The 22,860-nt window shown below is 41.3% G+C and overlaps 2 protein-coding genes across 3 annotated transcripts in view; one reads left to right on the top strand and one right to left on the bottom strand.

The window, feature by feature from the left end:
• Nucleotides 1–1,159: 1,159 nt before the first annotated feature.
• Nucleotides 1,160–5,279, top strand: ssr4 (signal sequence receptor, delta). Its single transcript, XM_083919687.1, has 6 exons — nt 1,160–1,323; nt 1,533–1,651; nt 1,744–1,818; nt 2,952–3,041; nt 3,156–3,221; nt 4,675–5,279. The coding sequence occupies exons 1-6, from the start codon at nt 1,275–1,277 to the stop codon at nt 4,777–4,779; spliced, it is 504 nt and encodes a 167-aa protein (XP_083775813.1). The 5' UTR covers nt 1,160–1,274; the 3' UTR covers nt 4,780–5,279.
• Nucleotides 5,280–9,687: 4,408 nt separating this feature from the next.
• Nucleotides 9,688–22,860, bottom strand: part of avpr2aa (arginine vasopressin receptor 2a, duplicate a) — a 15,061-nt gene continuing 1,888 nt past the window's right edge. The window contains exons 3-7 of one of the 2 annotated variants that reach the window (XM_083920806.1): nt 16,568–16,953; nt 14,913–15,158; nt 14,458–14,604; nt 12,888–13,449; nt 9,688–11,626 (exon numbers count right to left, since the gene is read on the bottom strand). In XM_083920806.1, coding sequence (XP_083776932.1) covers nt 11,424–11,626; nt 12,888–13,449; nt 14,458–14,604; nt 14,913–15,158; nt 16,568–16,951 — 1,542 coding nt within the window. In that variant the 5' untranslated portion in view covers nt 16,952–16,953 and the 3' untranslated portion in view covers nt 9,688–11,423. The remainder of the gene's footprint in view (nt 11,627–12,887; nt 13,450–14,457; nt 14,605–14,912; nt 15,159–16,567; nt 16,954–22,860) is intronic. The other variant, XM_083920807.1, reaches the window with a different exon arrangement.

The following is a 22,860-nucleotide window of genomic DNA, read 5'->3' as shown; positions in this document are numbered from 1 at the left end:
CTGCTGCAAAATGTGGGACCTTTTTTTTCATGTCTTGGTTATTATGAGGATGTTTTAAAAGGGAAGATTGAATAATTTAATGAAAGTTTCTTGATAATTTCCATTGTTAGTGAAATAAACCAAAGGTCTTTTCCCCTAATTAGCTTTATTATGTTAAAATGAAACAAAATAACAAAAAGGACTGAAAGGCATTCAAGATATTTTGGCAATGAACTTTTTCACGACAGACATTTTGACTTCCAAAGCAGGAAAGAAATGGTGTCACTAATATCCAATTAAAGACTGCTCTGTTCCGTTTCAGTGTATCAAGTCCTTCAAAATGAGCCAGTGTGCAATAGAGTCTTGCTTGGAACTGGAGCACCTAAATAAATGCAGCCATTGTTAGTCGTTATTGTTATGAGTGACATGTGCTTCTGTTGCTATGACACATCTTATGTCTTCTGTGAAAAAGGTTTATTAACTTTTATTAACCCAAATAGTTTCTTCTTTAATCTTACAAAATTCCCATTTGTTGTCCACATCTGCAAACCTTGAAATATATTTATTAGTGTGATAAATATTGTGCATGATTTTATAATGTAGTTCTTTCAATTTATTGGGGATAACAAATTTCTATGTTAGAAGCCATGTTTTTTACCAATGAATATTAGAAAAATAAGAATTCTAAACAAAATTTCCCCGTGAAGTGATTTTCCTTTTGCTGTAGAAGAAGTTCCTTGTTATGTATGTTATTATGTTAACATATGTTTATTAGTAAATGTATGATTTTAATACAATTCATCAATTGAAGGGTTCCACTAGGTACAGCATGTATTACTCATTGATATGATATTCTTTATGGGTGACAGGAGAAATTTTAGATCTAAGAAATTCCTCATAACTGAGAAATTCATTTTCATTGTTTTGTAAGTCTGCAAGAAACCATATATTCCTATGCACCCAGTGTTGTAGATATAAGGAATTATTCTTTCTGGGTATGAATTCATTGTTCCATATAAATAAACATTGTAATATAAATTGGAGGCCTCCCATTTTCTTTTTGATAAAAGGCTGTCCTCTGTTTTGACTATAGATGACGTGTCAACAGAGTGATTTCCCAGAATGCTCTGCAGCGAAACAAGTCCACGTCATTGCAGCGCATGCGCAGAGGTGTCGCGGCGGTGAGCTGAGGTGGACTTTCTTTCCTTCAGTCAGTGTGAGAGGAACAGTACGGTTCAGCAGCTGGAGCCCAGGAACAACACAAAACCTTCCCACACAACCTCTCGGACAACAAGATGATTCGGATAGCCGCCTTCCTCGCTGTGCTGGTGGTCGCCTGCTCCGGTACGTGAGCGAGGGGCCGGTCGGAGACATTTACCGGTTAATTAGCCTGTAATGCTAACCATCCTTAGCCATCAAACTTCTTCCGTTAGTCCTCTAATTTAGTGGGGATGCAAGCCTATGATAAATGTGTGTTAACAATGAATAGTGTGCAGATGATTAATTAGTGTCCAGGCTTTAAACTAACCTCCACTGCTGCTGTGTGCTGACAGGAGAGAGCTGCACAGACCCAGCCATCACCCCGTCGGCCTACACCACCTCTGACGCCGTCATCTCCTCTGAATCTGTCTTCATCGTTGAACTCAGCCTGGCCTGTGCCAACGGAGCACAGGTAACAGCCCCCCTCCAAAGACTTCAAACAGACAGTGTGGTTATAATATTGATGTTATTACTGATTCACTGAGGATCATTTCTGTCCTCCAGAGTGTGACTCTGTATGCTGATGTCAATGGAAGACAGTTCCCTGTGACCAGAGGCCAGGATGTGGGCAAGTACCAGGTATGGTTGTAGCACTCATGTTCACATGTTTCTGATTTGTTAGGGATTTATTTTTTAAGTACTTGTTCACACAATATAAGATACTGACCCTGAAGAAGGCTGATCATCTAGTCACAATTTGTAGAGCAATGAGTGTTGTCTAATCGCAGGCCACGGACCTCTTACGCTTATTCCAGACCACCTTGAACCTCTTTCCCAAACCAAAAAATAACTTTATTGATAACTAGCTTTATTTAGCTATTTTATATAGCATCTTTCAAAACACAGTTACAAAGTGCGTTACAATGAAAACAGAACACAATTAAAACACAAAGACATAAACTAAAAGACCATTGGAATAAACAGGCAGCTTGGATGAATTTCGATAAAAGTACATTTTTGCTTAAGACAGCGGTATGTCCTCAGGCAGGTTGATTAAGAGCCTCTGATTGCAAAAGCTCTGTATGCAAGTTTCAGCCTGGACTCTGGAGGCAAAGGTTCATAAGGGATTGAAAGGTCTAAAATTGAATCTGGACCCAGGTCAGAAAGGGACTTTAAATTAATCAACACAATCTTAGAAACAATCCTACAACAAACCGTGTAAAGAAGGTAAAACAGGTTAAGGTTTTGGTTAAAAGTCTATGAGCTTCTGAGTTCTGTACAATATGTAGAGAGAGATAAAGACTGTTTCAATAATCAAGAGGGCAAGGGGAAATAAAAATATTATTTTTGCAATATTCCTTGAGGTGTTAAAACATGATAGTATTATGTTACTATCAAACAGGACACCAAGTCTTCTTTCAGCAGGCTTGATGTTGTGACAGGTGACCAGCAGATGTCAGCTGTTTTGTAATGTGCTGAGGTCCCATAACAAGGATTTCTGTTTTATTAGAATTTAGCTGAAAAAAATGTATTGACATCTAGTTTGGTATATCAAACAGGCAGTCCTTTAGAAAACGCAGCATACTGAGGTCTGCGGGCTTAACAGGGAGGTGCAACTGTGTGTCATCCACATTACAAAAAACACATATGATGCAGAGAGTTTATCCTCATGAAGTAACTCTGCAAGGGTTGCATCTCTTCAGATGAACATTCTCATTAAACCTTGAGTTTATCAAAGAAACGATTGCACAACAAGTGATTTCTTCCCTCAGGTGTCCTGGAGTCTTCCTCACAAACAGGCCAGCTCTGGAACATATCAGGTCAAATTCTTCGATGAGGAGTCCTACAGTGCCCTGCGCAAGGTTGGCGTTTGATTTCATAACCTCATAGTTTACTGCCAGTGAGCTCCACTGTAGTTGCAAAAAGAAGAATGGCTGTTTAATTTGATTTATATATGTGCACCTCCTTTGTTCCAGGCCCAGAGAAACAACGAAGATGTAAATGCCATTCAGCCTCTCTTCTCTGTCAACATTGACCACAGGGTGAGTCTCTTTTAGTTCGAACACATGCATGCACAATTTACAGTCAACAACTTCACTGTTTTGGTTCAGTCTCGCTGCCCTCATCAGCTGGCAGCTGTTTTCGTCAAAAAAGGCTCTAAAACTCAGCGTATAAGGAGATAATATAATGTGCTGAAACTGTCACTATATCATATGACTGCACAATGAGATCTGTGAAAAAGCCATGTCGCTCTACCTTCATCTTCTGCTCGCTGTCTGCTTCGAATGGTATCTGTCAGTTTCCACCGCGGCAGTCAGAGCCGAGGAGTCTGACTCTGTGTAAATGACTGCTCATGAACTCTGATCAAACTGTGAAACTAGGCAGCGCTTATCAAATATGAATCAAGACTCTGTTACTGTATTACCTAGTTCTCACATACAATCATATTTTGCGTACTGTTTTAACTGTTTAACATTCTCATTTTACAGCGGTACACCAACATATTTCTGAAAACGCATGCTAGAAATAGGCAATACAGTAACAGAAACATGGTCATATTTGATCAGCCCTGCTCAGTTTCACAGTTCAGAGCAGTCACTGACACAGAGACTCCTCGGCTCTGAGAGGTTGTAGTTGGTAGGGTGCGGTGGAATCTAGAGGATGTCATTAACAGCAGGCAGAGAGATGGAGGTAGAGCAACATGATTATTTTTCACAAATTGTCTCATGTGTCAGAATATAGTTTCAGCAAATATGGAAAAAAAAACAATTTTTTTCATATTAAGTTACAGACTTCAGCTTTAAGATATAATTTAATTGGACACAATCCCTTTTAAATGAATCATTGGCATTAATTAAGGTTTCATTTAGACAAGTATTTTTTATAGAATTCTAGCCTGGCTAACGCAACCAAATCTCAAGAAGATTTGCATCTGGGAACCACCCATTAATTTTTCTCTTATTTGAGGCGTGGTTTACGATTGCCCAGAGCCGTTTATTGGGCGCTACGAATATCTATTAAATGCGTCTGTTTGTAGCTCATAGCCAATCGTATCAATTATACCAGACGACGTATGTAGAGCAACGGGCTAGAGTACAAGCTTCGGTATGTCATATAGACGTCATCATCGTCCTGTCATCCCTCCCCGTTCTGTGAATTCCGATCCACTCCAAAATTGAATTGGTCATTCCTTGGTCTATGTTCCACCAAGTTTCATTAAATTTGGGCCATTAGTTTTTCAATCATCCTGCTGACAAACAAACCTTGGCGGAGGTTAAAAAGAGTCTGGTTAGTCATTGTGGACTGATACTAGGCCCAATTTGAGCAGTCACCCGTTTTGTTTTCTGCCTCTGAATATTTCTAGAACCAGGTGAAACTGGAGTGTATAACTGGCCGTCATTTGCTTACTTCTCTTCCTCTGAACCTGTGCTAAGCCTTTTTTTGTTTTTTTAATTATTTAATTAATTATTTAAAAATCTCTTTGCGCCTCCACAGGGTGCGTGGAACGGACCGTGGGTGTCTACTGAGGTGGTGGCTGCCCTCATGGGTATCCTGGTCTACTACATGGCCTTCACTGCTAAGAGCACCATCCAAGCATAAACAGATTCACTATCACTGGATCGTTAAAGACTGAATTCTGGTGGATCTCAACCAACAATCCATCATCCAGTGCTGTGACAAGCCAAGAGGATGTTGTCACTTGATCTGCTTTGGGCCGAGGAGCAAGAGCAACAGTCTTTGTATACTTTTCCTTTTTTTTAATTCAGACTGTGTCTGTATGCGTTCAGTCTTATCAATTTTTCCAGATGAATTTCATCACAGGTTTGTCTTGTCAATACGGATGGAATTTTGTAACATTTTGATAAACTGGACCACACAAATTAACAAAACCTCTTGTATTCAGTCCTGCTCAAAAGATGTTGCTACATTCAGACCAAACTATCCTCTGTCCTTCTGTGTGGACGCACTGGCTGGAGCGGGACTTGTACAGATGTGCTGAACACCAACGGAGAGGTCAATAATGTGACTGCACTGGCTGACCTGAACGGGGTCTAGTGTATATGTCTCTTCCAGTAAATTAAATAAATGGCTTGTTTTTCTCCCAGTGTAATGTGTTGCTTCATGCCATGGTCCAGTGACAGACTGCTTCTTCTATAAATTCCTTTTTCTCCAAGACAGACTGGAGATTCATCGTCTCTTGTTCCATAGCAACAGATGTCAACTCTGATGGGTTTTTTTTGGGTTGCTAGTAGTAAATTGGTGAGGTCTGGATGAACAATCCCTGACCTCATCCAGATCAAACAGTAACCGGTTCCTACCAGATTTAACTGTCACCCTCTAGAGTGATGAGATATTTTATACAAATCTGAAGAGCTCCAGTTTCAGTCGTCACTCTAAAGAGATTTATATATTTTGTACAGACGGAAAATTACAACTACTATAAAATACTGAGTAATATTATAAACTAGCACCCCATGTACTCAAAAGTATTTATAGTAGTTAACAAAACATGAAAAATAACCCGGTTGCTGTAAACATGTCCAGCTTGGAGTTCGTGGCTGAGCTCTCGGTGGAAATGGGAGCTATTTCTGTCTGCAGATGAGAGACATGGCTTTCCTAGTGGCATTCTCAGATAGTCATGGTGAGGTGCTTGTTCGAACACAGCAGCTGAAGGCCTGTTCTGTTTTCTCTGTACAAACATGGTATAGATGTTAGATAAGTGAGGAGGAACTAGAGCCGCTCGCCACCTCTGACTTTCTGTAATGCAGTGCCACCAGTTGAACACACTGTGGTGCCTCTGTGCTGCTTTTTTTAAAGCCTCTTGGATCCAGAGTGAAGCCAGCTATTACCTCATGGACAGATTACACTGGTGAGTGTTACTGGTTCATTATCAGCTGTTGTGTGCTAATGTAGTGCGTGTTGCATAATGCACTTTGAGTCTGTCCTGTTTTACATCAACTTCACTCTAGTTTGTTACATTATACTCTTGTGCTTATGTGATCTAGTTTGTTACAGAGATTTAAACTTAGCATGTCTATTTCTGTAGTTGGCCCCAATCAGCGTTCTCACACACTGTACAGCACAAGGAGTGCTGCTTTTTTTTCCGGGCTACAAGAGCAGCACAACTGCAACTTCTCACCGACTCCCACGAGACTGATGTAAACTTTGTGTATGAGTAACGTGACCTGCACATGTAAACACTGCACAATGTACAGGGTACACAAGAAGTTTCTCATATGTCTGCTTTTCTGTAGCGTTGTCAGCTCGAAACCCCTTCCCGTGGTGTAAGCACATCTCTTTTTGTTTCCTGTCACCTTAGCAAGGCTACAAGAGACATCACAATGTTGGTAATTCAGAGAAGACATGAGCTGGAGTGAATCCAGGCACTCCCTCATTGAGTCACCTATTAGGCTGTGGGAAGTGGGGGACGGCTGGACGGAGGGGTTATAAATGGAATGAACAAACAAACAAAGTCAAATGAGGCAGCCGAGTCGATGCTGACACGAGACTCGTCCTTCTCTTTGTTGTGTGATGGAGTTCAAAGTGTTTAACTCCAGCCCCCACACGTCAGGGCAGACTACTGCGGATGTCAAAAGAAATATTCTGAGATTGTTGACGTTTCGGGAATGAATGCACTCACAGGAAGTCACGATTTATTCTTTCAATGACAAATTGTTTATCTGTTTTTTTTCCCCGTTTCAAACACAAATTTACAAGGTTACGTAAACAATCCGAATCACAAGATTTTTCATACGATTACACGACACATGGTTTCAATTTTGTTCACCAACGCAAAGCCTGACAGACAGTAACTTTGTTTTAGGGGTACATGTGCTCATTATTATGTAGTTCATCATTATTACCTAGTTGAGAAACAGGAGTTACTGTAGAGGAATTTGTGTTTGGGTGCTGTGAGGCAGACAAAAGCTGCTTTGACAGAGATGTGTAAAACATCCAACTCCGAGAGGCAGACACTGATGGGCTTAGTGAGATTCAGCAATGTGGAAACGTTTTCTCACATGAAGTCACACTTTTCTGTCTCTGCCGTGTTTCTACTGCTCTGTTCTTCACACTTTTGTGTAGAACAGGAACAAGGTCAACAAATTGAGAACAGACTGTATCTTTTCACGCTGGCTTCCCCCTTCCTTACACTAAAATAACAGTTATTGTTCCGGTGATTTTATGGATGTGTATGTACAGTGAGGCATGTCATATGGACAGCCACTTTAAACCACAACAGTTGGACTGTGTTTGGAGTGAATAAACTCACTGTCAGTTCCAAGCTTGTGTGCTTTCCTCCTTTGTTATATCCCTCTTCCTGTCCTGTTTGGGCATCCTCTAATCCTCTTTGCCTGTTGATGCAGTTGCCAGTCAAGAAGCTGCCATATATGGGGAAATGCCCCCCCCCCCCCCCTCTCTCTCTCACTCTCTCTCACTCTCTCAATCTCAATCTTAATGTCTTTATCTCCATCATATAAGACATCCCCTAAACATTTCACACTAAAAGGTCAACCCCTGTAGTAAGCTTTTTTCACGTGCACTGCTCATATCTGTGTGGTTGCCATGAAATACTGTAGGTTAAACAAGAGCAGACGCATCACAACAAACTGTTTCTTTGTGCACAAATCCTGTGAAAGCATGTTGAATGAGCTCCCATAAAATTGTTTTATCAGACGCTGTCCACATGCATGTTTTACTATGAGAAAATACAGGGTCTTTGTTGAGGTGTAAAACACGGCCACACTTTAAGTAATGAAAACAAGGTTGGTGAAAGGGATAAAAGCTAACCTTGATCCCTGTGGCTCTCATGGGAATAAACCATTTTAAGATAAATAAATACTTCTATTGAGGCAAGAGCTGAACCAAAAGTGTGGTTATATTTAGCTAAAATCACCATGAAAACAGCTGCGGTCAAACCGTTGCAGTAAATAAAGGCATATTTGGATGCAGATACCTTTTATGTGAGAAAAACTTCTCCCGAAATAAATTCCCAGCTGCTTTGACAGACAGAACGTATTAAAAAAACAAAATTTGATCCAGATGAAGGAGAGAATAACAGAGAAGTGAAATAAAGAAAATAATTCTGTGTTCTGAAAAGGAATGATTGCCTGGCTCGTTTTTCCTGCTTCCTCTGTTTATAAAGACTGATGCTTCAGTGCTTTCCGCTAATGCAGACACTGGAGTTGGTTGTGTAAGTTGGTTGGGGCCAGATATGCCTCCCGGTGTCTTGGAATGAGCTCAGGAGCGGCCTCAGAAGTCATCAGGTCTGTGGAGGGTTAAGCAATGCAGACACATTGCTCAGCGTAATACAGCTTCTGGCTCCAGGTCTGATTTATTCCGACTTTGGTCAGGGCTGAGGGCCTCCGTCACTCTTCAAGAGCCATTGGATGCACTCTCCGCTGACCCTAAATTGATTCAAAGAGGGACGTTTACCTATTTTCCTGCCCTTGTGACAGCCACACAGGGGAGTAATTTATTACACTTATACCCCCATCGCACAGGCATGGCAGGAAGCTCTGCCCCACTATAATAAAAAAAGTGACCTTGAGTTTAGACAACCTTGCTTCAGCTTGCAAACCATATGCAACAAGACATTTAGCATACACACACACACACACACACACACACACACACACACACACACACACACACACACACACACACACACACACACACACACACACACACACACACACACACACACACACACACACACAAACGCAGTGACCTACCCATAGACCATCAATCATATGCTCTGACTAGGGGGGGTGATGGAGGTCGGGGTGATAATCGCTTCTGTCAGATCTTCTATGCTCAAGAAACAAGATAGTCACCAGGAAATTCTCTGCAATGATGAGTCTAATTTTAGTGAGTGTTTGCGCCATTTATTGGAGAGCATTCATTATTTAGACTAGCTGTAATGCTCACTAATGGCTGTCCAGACAATATAGTGCATGACTAAAATGTGTTTGGCCCCTCCCATCAATCTGAAAGGCTGGATGGATCTGGTCCTTTCTGCTGAAAAAGATCATCCTCTGACCTCTCAGCTTCCTGGCAGGAAGAGGAAAATACATGAACACCCTGAGGGTTTGGGAGAAGTTCATCTATTTCCTGATATAACAAAGTGAGACACGGGACGTTGTTGCCATAGCCTTTTGTTCTGGCAGAGAATCAAAGTGCGGGCTTGTGTCTAGGGGGAACAAATGCACGGTGGCGTGCTGCAAACCCAAACACTCTGGCCGCACAGAGGAAAAGGTGAGGCTTCTCCTCCGACCCAGACGAGTACTCCTGAGACACCTTAAAAGCATCAAAGTATTGTCCAACACCGCTCTATCATGAGAAAAGGGTGTGCTGAACAGGATCGAAATGAGTCAATGGCATTAAAAAGAACCTAAACTATTTACAGGAACATCAAATGGGAAATTAATAATTTAACCACATCCATTAAATTCTTATCTTATTTTATACACACAGAGTCATCACATCTACTGTATGCACAGTAGCTTATATAATCATAATTTTATAATTAAAAAATATATATATAACATTACTTTTTTAGGTCTGTCATGCAGTTGAGGGGCATTATACATTACTCTTTACACAGAAAGAAATGTAATATAAAAACTGTACATGAACATAAGGCAGTACCGGGAACATATGTATGTGTAACAATAAATAAAAAGAACACATGGCTTGTGGTGTGATATAACCAATGATTCCCGCTCTGTTAGTAGCTCCGTCTAAGAATAACATGGCTGACATCATTCAAAGATTAATCCAGTGAGGGAGGCCCCACTGAAAATGCCCACTGACATTACAGGCACTTGGTTTGACTGGGAGTATTTTCACTGTTGAAGTTTTTCTTAAACTGACATGCAGTCCAAATGACATGCATTATTTTCTCTTAACACGTCATATGTCTTTTCTGTTGAAGCTTTGTAATAACCTCTTCAGACCTGAATGGATTCTACAGACAAGCTTTAAAAAAAAAAATCTTTGGTTCGATATCCCCACACACATCTGAGCATTACAATTGTATGTTTTACATTTATCTTAAACAAAATGTAATAATATCTCATGTGCCTTACATTTTTAATAAATATACTTTACATTGTTCATCACTGTGCATGGAATGCTGTTTGTTTTCTTCTTGCTTGTTCGGCTTAATGTTCATGTTCTTGTTTCATACAATCAGGAGAACATGACAGGAAGGTAGTTTTATGTACCTCATATGCTGTTTGTACAAAATCACAATCACATAATTGTGTCCCGGGTAGTTGCGGAAACCTGAATTGTTCATTTGTATTCTTCCAGGCTTAATGTGTGTGCGCGGGCGTGTGCATGTGTGCGTGCACGCGTTTATGTGTGTGTGTGTTTCTGTCTGCATTGATCCACGGTATTTCAGTTCCTCGTGGGGAAGTGTCTCCTTGAAACTTCCGCACTGTCCTCATGAGTGAATCTCCGTCCGTTCTGCTAACAAATCACCTCCTCTTTTGAACCTCCTGAGCGACTATGAAATCAGCCTCAAGCATTCCACCTCTAATCCACTTTCTTTGATTAAACAAAGTCTGTTCACATTATTAGATTTCAACTACAAACTACTCATGACTGCTGCGGCAGCTGTAACATCCATGTCATCCCGTCTGTTCTCCGTCCAACAACAGTCTTGCTCTCTCTTGCTGTTTGTATGTGTGTCTCTTTTCTTTTTTTCCTTAGCCTGCTGCTTTTGTTTTACCTACACCCATAGCTTTGTCTGCTGCTTTGTGCATTAGGCGTGCCGTGAGGCTACTAATGCCATGATCCACCCCTTGCATTCCTGCTCTGTCTGAGCGGGGAATGAGTCTTTCTCGTATGAATCAATGCGAAGGGTCCTACTCAGCTGCAGCTGAGGTGAAAATCTCTTCACGTTCAAGGCCATTTTGCTTTGCAGATGATGTCACTGACAGCCACTAAATATTCCACAGTGCCCTCATAAAATGGTGTTGACATCCTCAATGACACCCTTCTGCAGAGAGGAAGGACCAGTGACTACAGATTGAGGCCCCGTTGACAGTACAGCTGTCCTTTGTTGTTGGAAACATCTGGCAGAGGTCAGCGTGCTCAGTTGTCAGGCTGTGACGCTGGAGGTGATGGCGGCAGAATTGTGTGCAGCAGTACAGCAGTCCTTTAACAGGCCCGTGTGCACCCATGCATGTATTTTCAAACATGTCTCTGTGTGTCAGTTTCTGTCGCATCAGTCTCTCTCAGTACATGCTGTCTTTGGTGGTGGAGGTGTGTGTGGTGGTGGAGTCGTCGGGCAGGGAGCCCCGGCGGCCAGTTCGTGACCGACACTGCAGCAGGTTCTGCAGCTCTCTGGACACACTGCTGGAGAAAGCTGTGTAGATCCACGGGTTGGTACATGAGTTCAGACTGGCCAGCAGCATTAGGATAGTGAAGGCCACCCCTGCTGAGGACATGCATGCATGCACACACACACACACACATACACACACACACACACATTATTAGACAAGTGAACATGCAAATGCAGGGACAAATTCAAATAAAAGCATTTAAATGTAAATTTCCACCTATACAACTGAGGACAGATGCTCACAATGTGGGCTACTTCACATTGTTCTCTTCTCTGTTGAAACAAACAGGAATATATACAACAACTATTCAGTTTGAATGCAAACCACTCATGATTATTGTTTTTCATTTTATTTCCTTTAGGAAAGAGCTGTAAATATCCCAGAGGAACAAAATCCTGCGTACTTCCTTTTTCGTTTTTTATTTTTTTTACTTGTAATAATAATAATTTTACGTAACTAAAATATGCTTTTCTGTAAGGCTAATTGAGGACAATAGATCAGGAAAGACTGATTATAATACAAAGCTGATAATAATCAGCCGTGTGTTTGTGATTGTGTGTCATGGGGATAGGGGCTGCCTGCCAGTGAGGATTGATTCATATGTATGCACACTTGTATGTGCATGTGAGTATACTCTGCATATGCAAGTGCACTTCTGTGTGTGTGTGTGTGTGTGTGTGTGTGTGTGTGTGTGTGTGTGTGTGTGTGTGTGTGTGTGTGTGTGTGTGTGTGTGTGTGTGTGTGTGTGTGTGTGTGTGTACATGCCTTGCTTTGTGTCTATGCCTTTCAACTATGTGTGCAAGCTGCTGGCACGGATCATTGTTGATGAAATGTCAACATCTGGCCGTGTTGCAAAATCAGCAGGGGATAAAAACAGGTTGTTTACTGGACGCTGATATTTGTCTTTAGCTTCTGATCAGAGGACAACCACCCAATCCATACTATTAACCATAACAACAGGCCACACTAGTTGCTCCATGTCATCCAGGGGTTTATGGGACAAAACAGACATGGTTTTATCTTGTACTTCACTCACTGTTATCATCTGAGTTGGAGCAAGGTGTACTCGGAATAATGAGCGAGTATTAAGACAATCAAATCAAACCAGACCCAATCGTTTAGCTTTTGTTTTTGGCTGCTTTTAGCGTACAACAAATAGGGTTTGCTTACTTAGGGCAATTAAATGGATAAAATGGATTAAGGAGGACAAATCCACCTGAGAAAAACAACTTAAGTGTTTCACTGGCAAGGGTTGTAACATCCAGATGTCTATTTGTGTACACAGCTGAATGTTGCACCAGAACTCTTTGAAATCAGGTATCATGGATAAGCAGTAAAGCATGTTTGACTGACCTTGGTCTGGAGGGTTGGGGTCCCAGGCCGCCCAAAGCTGGACAATGAAGAAAGGTGACCAGCAGATCGTATAGACCAGCACGATGACCAGGGTCATCCTCACTGTCTTAGACATGGCTTTAGTGATGCTTGGAGGTGGAGTGGATGGAGGGGGAGGGTGGGTGTAGTCAAGGGAGCAGCGGGGTGAGCCTGAGGCCAGCTCGTAGGGTGTGTAGGAGTCCTGGCAATCTGAGCCGTTCAGTGTTTGCTGCGGTGTAGGCGATGTTGTCACATATTCACCACAGCAACTGTTATACTGGATGGCGGATTGTACATAGTCGTAACCCTCTCCCACTTGGCTGTTATGGGTGTTATTGTGAGGGTTGTTATTCGCACCCTTTAAGAGCTGTCCTCTGCTGTCCCTACCCCCTCCTCCAGATGCCCGTCTCCCCCTCTCCCGTTCGCCGACCCTGGCTCTCTCATCCTCCTTCTTAAAGCTGTGGAAGCGGAAGAAGATTTCCTTCTTCACTATTCTCTCTGACTTCAGGTAGATGTTATTGTGAATCTCTCGGAAGATTCTTATCTGAAAAATAAGATTATTTTCAAGAATTATAATATGACAGAAGCACGACATTCCATCACTGAAAGACCTTAGGGCCTGAGGATTATGCTTTATGACTGGCGTGTGCCAGATTCAACTCTTTGCAGACAGTCGTGTTTGCATTTTGGCTTTAGCAATGACAGGAAATTTGGAACAACAGAGAGAGTGTGTTGGCCTTCACCAACAGCCATAAAAATGTCAGATTTTTTTAATGTTATAGCGCTAACTCTTCCACTCTGTTACAATCAGGAAAGCTACCATAACATTTTATTGCAGCAAAATGATTCTTCATGCTCTCCTGAGAAACTAAAACAATACTTGGACATAAAATAACAACATTGATACTTGTAGCTATTCTTAGTTTATTTTGACTTTGATTTTAAGGTTCTTTGCTGCCAATTGTTTATGTCTTTCCCTCTTCTGCCAGCTTTGACTTTTAAAAACAGCTTTATGAGGGCACACTTTAACGCTTCAAATCATGCTGAATTACTTCCTTCTGCAGAAACTACATCATACTTCTGAAAGAGTGTTGAAAAAGGCATCTCGATGTGAAATCCGATCATGAAAAAAAAAGGTCAGGGATTCTATGTTTGGCTGAGATCTGGTACATTCCACTTCTTGGCGGGAGGTTCTCGGAGTGGGCAGATTTTCTGAGCAGCCGTCTCAGCGGTGGTTCTCCAAGTGCTGTGTTAATTAGGGGAAATAGCTAGACCCTGGAAATATCTTTCCCTAAATAGAGCAACAGGGCTGATGGTGAGCAGCCCAGAATCCCTATCCACCATGGGATGCTACATAACACCAACCACGGACAGTTCCCCATGGGTTATTGAACAATGCCTGCCAAATGTACCCTCCATTAAACAAAACTGAATTTCATTCATGCCACACACTTCATTATTGGATAATGTTACCTTCAGCATGTAATCTTAGTCAATGGTCTTTGTTGGCTGTGCAGAGATTTGAGAGGTAAGCTAGTATAACCAGTATTACCTGACAGATGGTAATGATGAGGGCTGGCAGGACGAAGACGGCCACTGTCATCCAGGTGACGTAGGCCTTCAGCCCCCACACCTCAGCAAAGTGACCCCAGCACTCAAACTCTCCAGGAGCCACCTCTGAGCGAGAGAAGATGAACACCTGACAGACCGAAACAAAAGGAGGGTGGTCAGCACACCCGCGGACATGACTCTCAGTTTCCTCTTCCATTAGCTGAACTGCAATGACCTTGTCCGGCTAAAAATAGACCAACATCTTGACTTCTACTGTAGAAATCAGGGTGTGAGCGCCCGCTGAGTTCTCATTTCCTAGTTCACCATGTGTTTTTTTAGTTTGTGTGTGTGTGTGTGTGTGTGTGTGTGTGTGTGTGTGTGTGTGTGTGTGTGTGTGTGTGTGTGTGTGTGTGTGTGTGTGTGCAAGGTTTTGCGTGTGTGTTCATCCTTCCCTACCTGCGGTATGCTGAGAAGCAGCGCCAAGCCCCAGGCCACCATGACAGGGGTGTTCCAGCGGGACATTGCTCCCCCACGGTAGGCCTGCAACGGGCAACAGATGGCCTGGTGCCGGTCTACCGTCATGGCAACTATCATGTAGGAGGAAGCAAACATGCCCACAATCTGCAAGTACTTGATGGACCGGCAGAGAAAGTCAGGCCCCTGAAACCTCTCTGTGATGTCCCATATCAGCTGGGGGAGAACCTGGACACAGATTCAAAAGTAAGCAGTGACTTACTGTATATAAAAGAGGCTCATAGGATAGTGGAGCTTTTTTTCTAGGTTGGCCCCAAACTACACTACTCGATATTAGATATTTCTCTTATCGTCAACAAATCCCATGAAAAGACCAAAACCATCAATATATTGATCATACTAACACGTATTGTTATTGAACATGGAAACTATAGTTTATTTAGCCCATACACCACATATCAGCTCTCCAGACCACTGTGTGTGTTAATTGGCAGCTCAAAATAATCCCAGATAAATGCACTTCTTATTCTAGTTTAAGAAAGGTTTGCTGAAAACAGCACCAGCTGTTTTAAGTGACAGAGCCTTTTTTTAAAAACCTTTTTGTTACATATGGTTCAAAACTGACTAATTTCCTACTTTCATCAATCACAAATATAGTTTTTTACATTTGATTGTCTCAAGGCCTTATGATATCATATATACACACAAACACAAACACACACACAAACACAGGCCCCACTTGCATGCTAAACCACTTTAGGAATTCATTTTTGCCCACCTCAATCAGGATCCTGAATGCCCCCAACAATCTGTGCCATAGTACTACTGACCATGCCCCTTGATGTAATACAGCGGGTGTGGAGAAGTGAGGGCCAGAGGCTTGCTGTCACTCAAGAGGCTGCACCCCTAATTATTCATAAACTTAAACCTCCTGTGCGTGCGTGCGTGCGTGCGTGCGTGTGTCAGATGATCTCACTGGGGCTGGTTGTTTGATCCCCTTAACTCGTGGCTGCAAGGCTCGCATTTCTTTGATGTTTCTCATCGTGGTTTGTTTACACATTATAGGTATTAATGTATGCATGTATTAATAGGAACGAGGAGTAGTGTTGGCTGTAGGCTACTTGATGTTCCCTCACTAGATATTTTAAATTGTTTACATTGTGTTCTTCTGCTGAAGAGAAGGAGAAGGAGCTTTGTTGCCTGGATACTAAACTATATGTTTGTAGGCTGTTTTAAAAGATTTACATCAAGAACCAGTGGGCTTAAGGGTAAGAGCTACACAATATTTAGTAACAGACCTTTCATTGGATTTGTTGACAGAAACGCAAATAAAAATAACACCAACAAACCTAATTTGATTAAAAAAAAATCATTTTGTGGCCATAATATTGCTCAGAAATTGAGGCAGTAAGCCATCAATGACATTAATAGTATAAATCAGTTACAAAGGCAGCTAGTTCAGAGAAATGAAGGAAATATCAATTGCTTTCTGAATTGCATGGGTCATAAACATATATGTATACTGTGGTAAGATGAAAGTCCTATAATTTAACTGTAATTTAATGAATTAATCACTAGAAGACAGGGGTCATATTTATTTGCCCACTCTTATACTCTCAAGTAACTAATGAACTGACCTGAAAGAGGGCCACCACCAGGTCAGCTACACAAAGGTTGACCATGAACACATGCATTGGCGCATTGTGCTTCCTCCTCCTCAGCAGCACCCACAGCACAAAGCTATTACCCAGGGTGGTAAGAGCCAGCACCACCCCGAGCACTGCGATCTCTGCCCGGGCAAGGCCCAGGTCCCTCATCTTGGGCTGGGGCAGTGTGTGAGGCGTGGTGGTGGAACCATTCTCAGGGAAGATCCCGAAGAAGGATCCCCCGCTGTGAGAACTGTTGAAGGAGTTCAGTTCGGACGCGAGCAAACCCGAAGAAGAGAAGTTGTTCCTTCCTGTGGTGACCATAGAAGAGAGGGCTAACCCATCCCAATCTGTTTCCACACTGATGCTTTCCATTCCTGAAAGACAGACAAACAAAGTGTTAATGTGTGATAACAAAAAATATTAGTTATTTCCGATTTGTTTAGATGATGCTTTGGGCAAAATAGTCACCAGTCAAACTTGCGCAGGGTCATAAGACTGTCTATTTTCTAAATTTTACCAAGTGCAGATTTGAGCAACAACAGTTCACTTGTTCTCTATCATCACATTATCCATATCATGTCTAACCCCAAGTTTGCCCACTGAGAAATATTATCTGATCATCACTGAGAATCCAAACACTTGGGCCTAAAATTTAAGCTGCATCACTAATGACATGAAATGCAAGATTAATTGCATTTTTGGTGCATGTGCTACATTTTAACATTGTACGCTATAAATAGCTTGTTATGTAATTTTATGAAATTTGCCCAAAAGTAATGAAGGCCAGAGGCTGTTTCTAATCATACTGCCATGTAAATATTGTTGTGTTTTGGTGCTGTCTCCAATTTTTTAATAAGTCTTCAGTGTGTCCGTATCTCAAAGCTGTCTGTTCTGTTTGACGCAAGTCCAGAATGGTTTATTTTCTTTTTCATATTTTCTCAAGGTCGACTTGACAGCTTTTCCCCTCTATCCCACCACTCTTATTCCTTCACCTCTGCTCACATAATCGCTCACGTCCCATGCATACCCCCATACATTCCTTCTCCCCCCCCCCCCTTCTTTCATACATCCATTCTTTTCTCTTCCACCACTTCCACTCTTTCTCAATCTCAATAAACGTTACGCTTATTTTTCTTCGCTTATAAATAAATGGCTCAAAACAACAGAAAGTTCATAGGAACGCGATGACAATTTAAGAAACAGAGTCGTGGGATGCTGGGGAAGTCTTGGTCAAATAAACTGCACGTAGGCTGGAAGAAAGTCTGGGAGGGAAAAAAGAGGGGAAGATGAAAGGAGGGTGATGAAGGCAGTGCGGAGAAAGGGCAGAAAATGAAAAAAATCCGCACATAAGGTAAAAAAACAGAGCTGTGGAAAGAGGATGATAAGATAATGAAAGAGAAGGTGGTCAAATCTACCTCTAAAGTGAGCTATGCGTTGCTTTACTTATCACAGAGTGTCGTCATATGTGTCATATATTAATTTGACTAATGGGTAAGGAGTGGCTAGGTATACAAACTGAATGTGTACTTGGAGATTTTCCACGTCTAAAAATAGAAGGAAAACTATAGTATAGTATTGTGCAAGACAAGACTAACAAGACATTACAAGGTTGTTCTCACTACTCCACAGAGACCTGGTGGCCAATTTGCTTGTAATAGCGTACTCACTTCTGGGTGTGTGAGATAACACAGCTGAACATATTGTAAAAGCGTCACATGCTGGCTTTGCCAGAGGAATTTATCCAGATGAATGCATGACAAGCTGGGCCAGCTGGACCTCTCCACCAAGCATGAAGGTAGAGCTGTGAAAGAGTATCTGAGCAGAACCATTTCTCTTAAGTCAGACAACGAATCTTTGGTTTGAGTGAATCCCCGCTGCCACACCCGGCGACCACAGCAAAGCTTTAAATGGTTAAACTGAATTGGTTTGGTGATTTTTTTTTCTATTCTGCTCAGATAATTGGCCCTGTCCAAAGTTCCTTTGGATCAAAGCTAGCCCTTATTATCTGTTTATTATTTTTCCTTTTAAAGTCTTTTTTTAAATTAGTTTAGACAACGAGGCCTTTTTTCATCAAGGCATCTCCAGGCCTCTCTTTGTCAGGATCTGAGGAGCCTTGTGCCCCTCTCTATAATTACAGCATAATTCATGAGAGGATTCTTTGTGCTGGTGCGGCCCTTTATACCCACTATATAATCCCATTATGTATATTTGCCCACGTGACAAATTGCTGATGTCAAATCCTTTCTTCAAGTACGCCTCTGTGAAGATAAGGTGTAATGACTTAGGTAGGAGGTGAAAATTAATCCACAGTGTAACAGTAATACTAAACTAATATCACTAAATTTCAATTAGATGAAATAAAAGGATTAATAACTGGTCGGAAGAACCTTCTGCAGTGGTGTCAAGACTTATATGGGGAAGTGTGCGAGGTAAGGTTTTGCTCCATCAAGTGTAGTTATGATAAATTCTGAATGAGCCTCTGTTTTCCTGAATTCCTGAAGGACACAAAGTTTTTTCTCCAAATATGCTCATGTCTCATTTGCATGGCTTGCGCATCCAAGAAATCAAGATGGATTGTCCTCAAATTGCTCAATGGCTCCACTACAGAAGACCAACGCATTGCTCAGATTTGCTGGCACTGATGTTTCCTGTCCTTAGAGGAAATTCCTTGAACTGAGGGTACATAGGGAGGGTAAATGATGTCCGCAGAGCTGTGCTGGATGCAATTTCATATATTCCTTTACATATCCTGCCTCTAAAATGGATTCTGCTTTGCTTTCTCTTTAATAACAAAAGCACAGCACAGCTTTCCCATCTGTCTTATCGACTTAACGTAAAGCACAAATTATACCATCTCTCCAAGCTGGACAGACTGTAGACACTGCTTTTAGTAGTTAGTGCAGTACAGTCACTTCCTCTCTGTACTTTAGGGCTTTCACTTTGATTAATGATGGAGTAGATTCCTCTCTTGCCTTCCCTTCCAGAGGCAAACCGGTGTGCAACCATCCATTTCCATGTCCACTTCCTCTCCTTCTTCAATCTATATACCTCTTTCCACGCACACAGGACTAGTGCCTCAGGGATGATAGAAACAGGTATTTAAAGTGTGCAAGAAAATATTATAGGGGCATTCACATCTTTCAACATCTTGGCCCTCTTTTCTCGCTGTTCACACATGTTTTGGTCATTCCCTTCGACAAACTACGTCATGGTCCAGCTATGCCAAGATCCAAACACTATCTGTTTGTGTCGGTATCCTCTTAAACCATCCTGAAATATGTTGAGTACCAAATGCCCTAAAGTCTCCTTCCAGATACATTTTTGAAGTAAAAATACTCTGCTGTGATTAATATTAAGTTTAGCATGCTTTTTCCACATAAAAAAAAGTAAAAAAGAAAAAATTGAACTGGGACTGGAGGGACCGATTCATAGCTACATTGTACATCTGGCATATCCTCTGATAACCCTCCTTTCACCGTAGTGTTATATTAATGATATGGAAAGCCCTATCATAACTATGGTTCCATAGCTATGTGACATACATAAACTTGGCTGTCTGAATCTGTATTTTTTTCATTATCACACTGCAGTTCCAAATCAGAAATACTCCGCCACAGTGGTGACTGTGTATTTTGCATAACAAAAAAACACGTATGAACATGTTAAAACAGTATTTCTCCCTCAAAATGATCATTTGTATATCAACAGCTCACCCCGTGTTATCTTGAACTCTTGAAGAAAGAGAAGTTTTTCTCACATTGTGAATGAAAACTTGAAGTAAGGGATCATGCATCGGTTCATTCTCCATTTTTGAATTCTTCCTTTAACCAGGTTAAGATCTGGATTTTAATTGAAGGGGTCTTCAGATAGACACATTTTTGGGATGAGATCATCACTACTGTGTTATTTAATCAAAATGACAAACGAGACAAATATTCAAAATAATCCAATCTGATAAGTTAGGCAGATATAATGCCCAGTGAAATCGGACTCAGAGACTTATAGACTTATACAATAACATTATGTTTACTTCATATTCATCTGTTTGGATTTGTGGATTATATGCAAATGCAGGCTATACAATTAGAGTTTTTGATTGATTCATTTTTTTATTATTATTATTATTATAAAAATCTGGACTTGTATTCTACCACAGTGAAAAACAGTATGCATCTGCATTAATATTTGTCGATGCTGCATATTGTTGAATAGGTTGATTTGAAGTCTGCTTTGCCAAAAATCAATGCAAACATGATCCTTACATAGCAATCGTGTTTCTAAGAATAGCTATGAGAGTTTTATACTGAGTGAAAATGAACAAAACCCATTCAAATGTTTAAAACACAGAAGCAAGCATTGCAAAATAAGCCGTTGTGATGTAAAGTATTTGGTGCAAAGGAATTTGATGCATATCTGTTGCTATGGCCCTAAATTAATTTGTGTACACATGTCCGATGTATTTTTGCAATGACAATAAAGACTTTCTATTCAATTCAACTAAGAAACAACTTTTTAACAAGAAAAAGAAATTTGAATAAAAGTTGAAAACATGAGATGGGCACTGAAATTCCTGTTCTGCTGTTTTTTGATATGAAAATATTGCCTGTCTCTAGTTCTCTCTCTTGCCATCTCTCGCATGGCAGAGAAACACATCTCTCACTCTTTCATGATCAGAGCACCTTATTTCGATTTAAAGACACTGAAAGTGTGAATTCAACCTGGTTGGTAGATTAATTAGAAGGTAACATGAAATTGTGGTGGCATCTGTAGCTGACAAACAGGTGCCTAAACCCTTTGTGTAAAAATCCAAATGTAATGAGAGAACTATCACATCTTCCCCACCTGTCTTGTGTGTGTATGTCTTTCACTTGATTAGTTCCCTTTGACCGAGTTTGAAATTGAACTGAGGACCCGTCTGTCCTCATTAGCCGCCTATAGTGTTCATACAACCAACGTGCCACAGATTTCCTTCTCTAATTTGCTCTTCTTCCTCTTATTCATTTCTTCCCCTCACCTGCTTTTTCCTCTTTTGTAACGTCCATCCACCCACTCTCCTTCTGTCCTAACAGATCCACCGTCAAAACCGCAGAAGAAACTGTTTATGAAATGCGTATTTCTACTGTTTAATTCAATCACGCTCATTAATAGACAATGGTAGTAAGGAAACAGGGGTTAAAATGGCCCGGGCCGATCTGCATCAGTGCCGAAAATATATGATATATATGAAAATATACACAAGAATTAAGCATTAGATCACACTGTGTGATATGTTGATATTCTTTTCAGCTTTTCTCTGTGTGGCAGGAGACTTTATTTACATACCGATCAATAGATTCTTGCACAATAAAGGTCTGGGTGAGCCATGAGGTGCCACACACCGGGCTGTGCGGCATTTCATCTGCATGATAAAGCAGATTTAGCCACACTTTCTTCTTTAAGCCCCACATATGAGTAAATCAGATCCCCTTTGGCGCTTGCAGCATATATTACCACCTGAATGAATCGATTCTATGACAAGTGGATACTCTTTATATATTTCTGCATTTCAAATTGTGGGGGCACCTGCTGTACTAATTACCAGCTCCGTATCTGTGATTTATTCCTCTCCTTCACTGTCACTGGGTTCCAGCCTCCTGACTCCAGGCTGCAGCCCATATGAGCAATAAACACTTTGTTCTTTCACTGTCTTGCCCAAACAACCCACTAAGTGTTAATCATGTGGGCACACCTCATTGCACACACTGATACAATCATTAGCTGCCCACATATCAGCTTTGAGTTTTGCATTCACAAACATCAGTATAAGTTTATTTCCACAATACACCGGCCAATGGTCAGAACTCTCCAGGTTTCACGTTGAAGACGGCACAAGTCCTGTTATCAGCACTGATAAAGCCTGTTCATGAGACCACTGCTTGTTTTTCTTGTTATGTATCATTAACCAGCACACTGACAACAAGCATGTGACATTTTTAACGTCACAGAACTGATATAAAAGTGTGTTCCCCTTGAAAAATGGAAACTGGGCCGCGGTGTTACCGTCTCGGCTCAAACAGCCCTGGGAGTTTGCAGCTGATATGGTTAGATCCGCGCCACACGATGAAATGATTCGCTGTTACAGAGCAGGCTAAATTGGCCATGAAAATAATAGTAATGATGATGATTGTGATGATTTTTCATGATGGGGGCTACAATCAAGGAAGCCATTTTGTGCATATTCTGGACTGTGCCAAACACACACACACAAAAAGAAAGTGATTAATGGAAAAACTCTTTTAAAG

This window comes from Echiichthys vipera, assembly GCF_963691815.1.
Source record: "Echiichthys vipera genome assembly, chromosome: 9".
Classification (NCBI taxonomy): domain Eukaryota; kingdom Metazoa; phylum Chordata; class Actinopteri; order Perciformes; family Trachinidae; genus Echiichthys; species Echiichthys vipera.
The sequence above is the reverse complement of the archived record's forward strand: the minus strand, read 5'-3'. Positions and strand labels throughout refer to the sequence as shown.

Bases quoted from the DNA above. Each gene is read 5' to 3' on its own strand.
- ssr4 (XM_083919687.1), top strand. From the start codon at position 1,275: ATGATTCGGATAGCCGCCTTCCTCGCTGTGCTGGTGGTCGCCTGCTCC. The intron at 3,042-3,155 runs GTTGGCGTTTGA...CCTTTGTTCCAG, and splicing joins CCTACAGTGCCCTGCGCAAG to GCCCAGAGAAACAACGAAGA. The intron at 3,222-4,674 runs GTGAGTCTCTTT...GCGCCTCCACAG, and splicing joins CTGTCAACATTGACCACAGG to GGTGCGTGGAACGGACCGTG.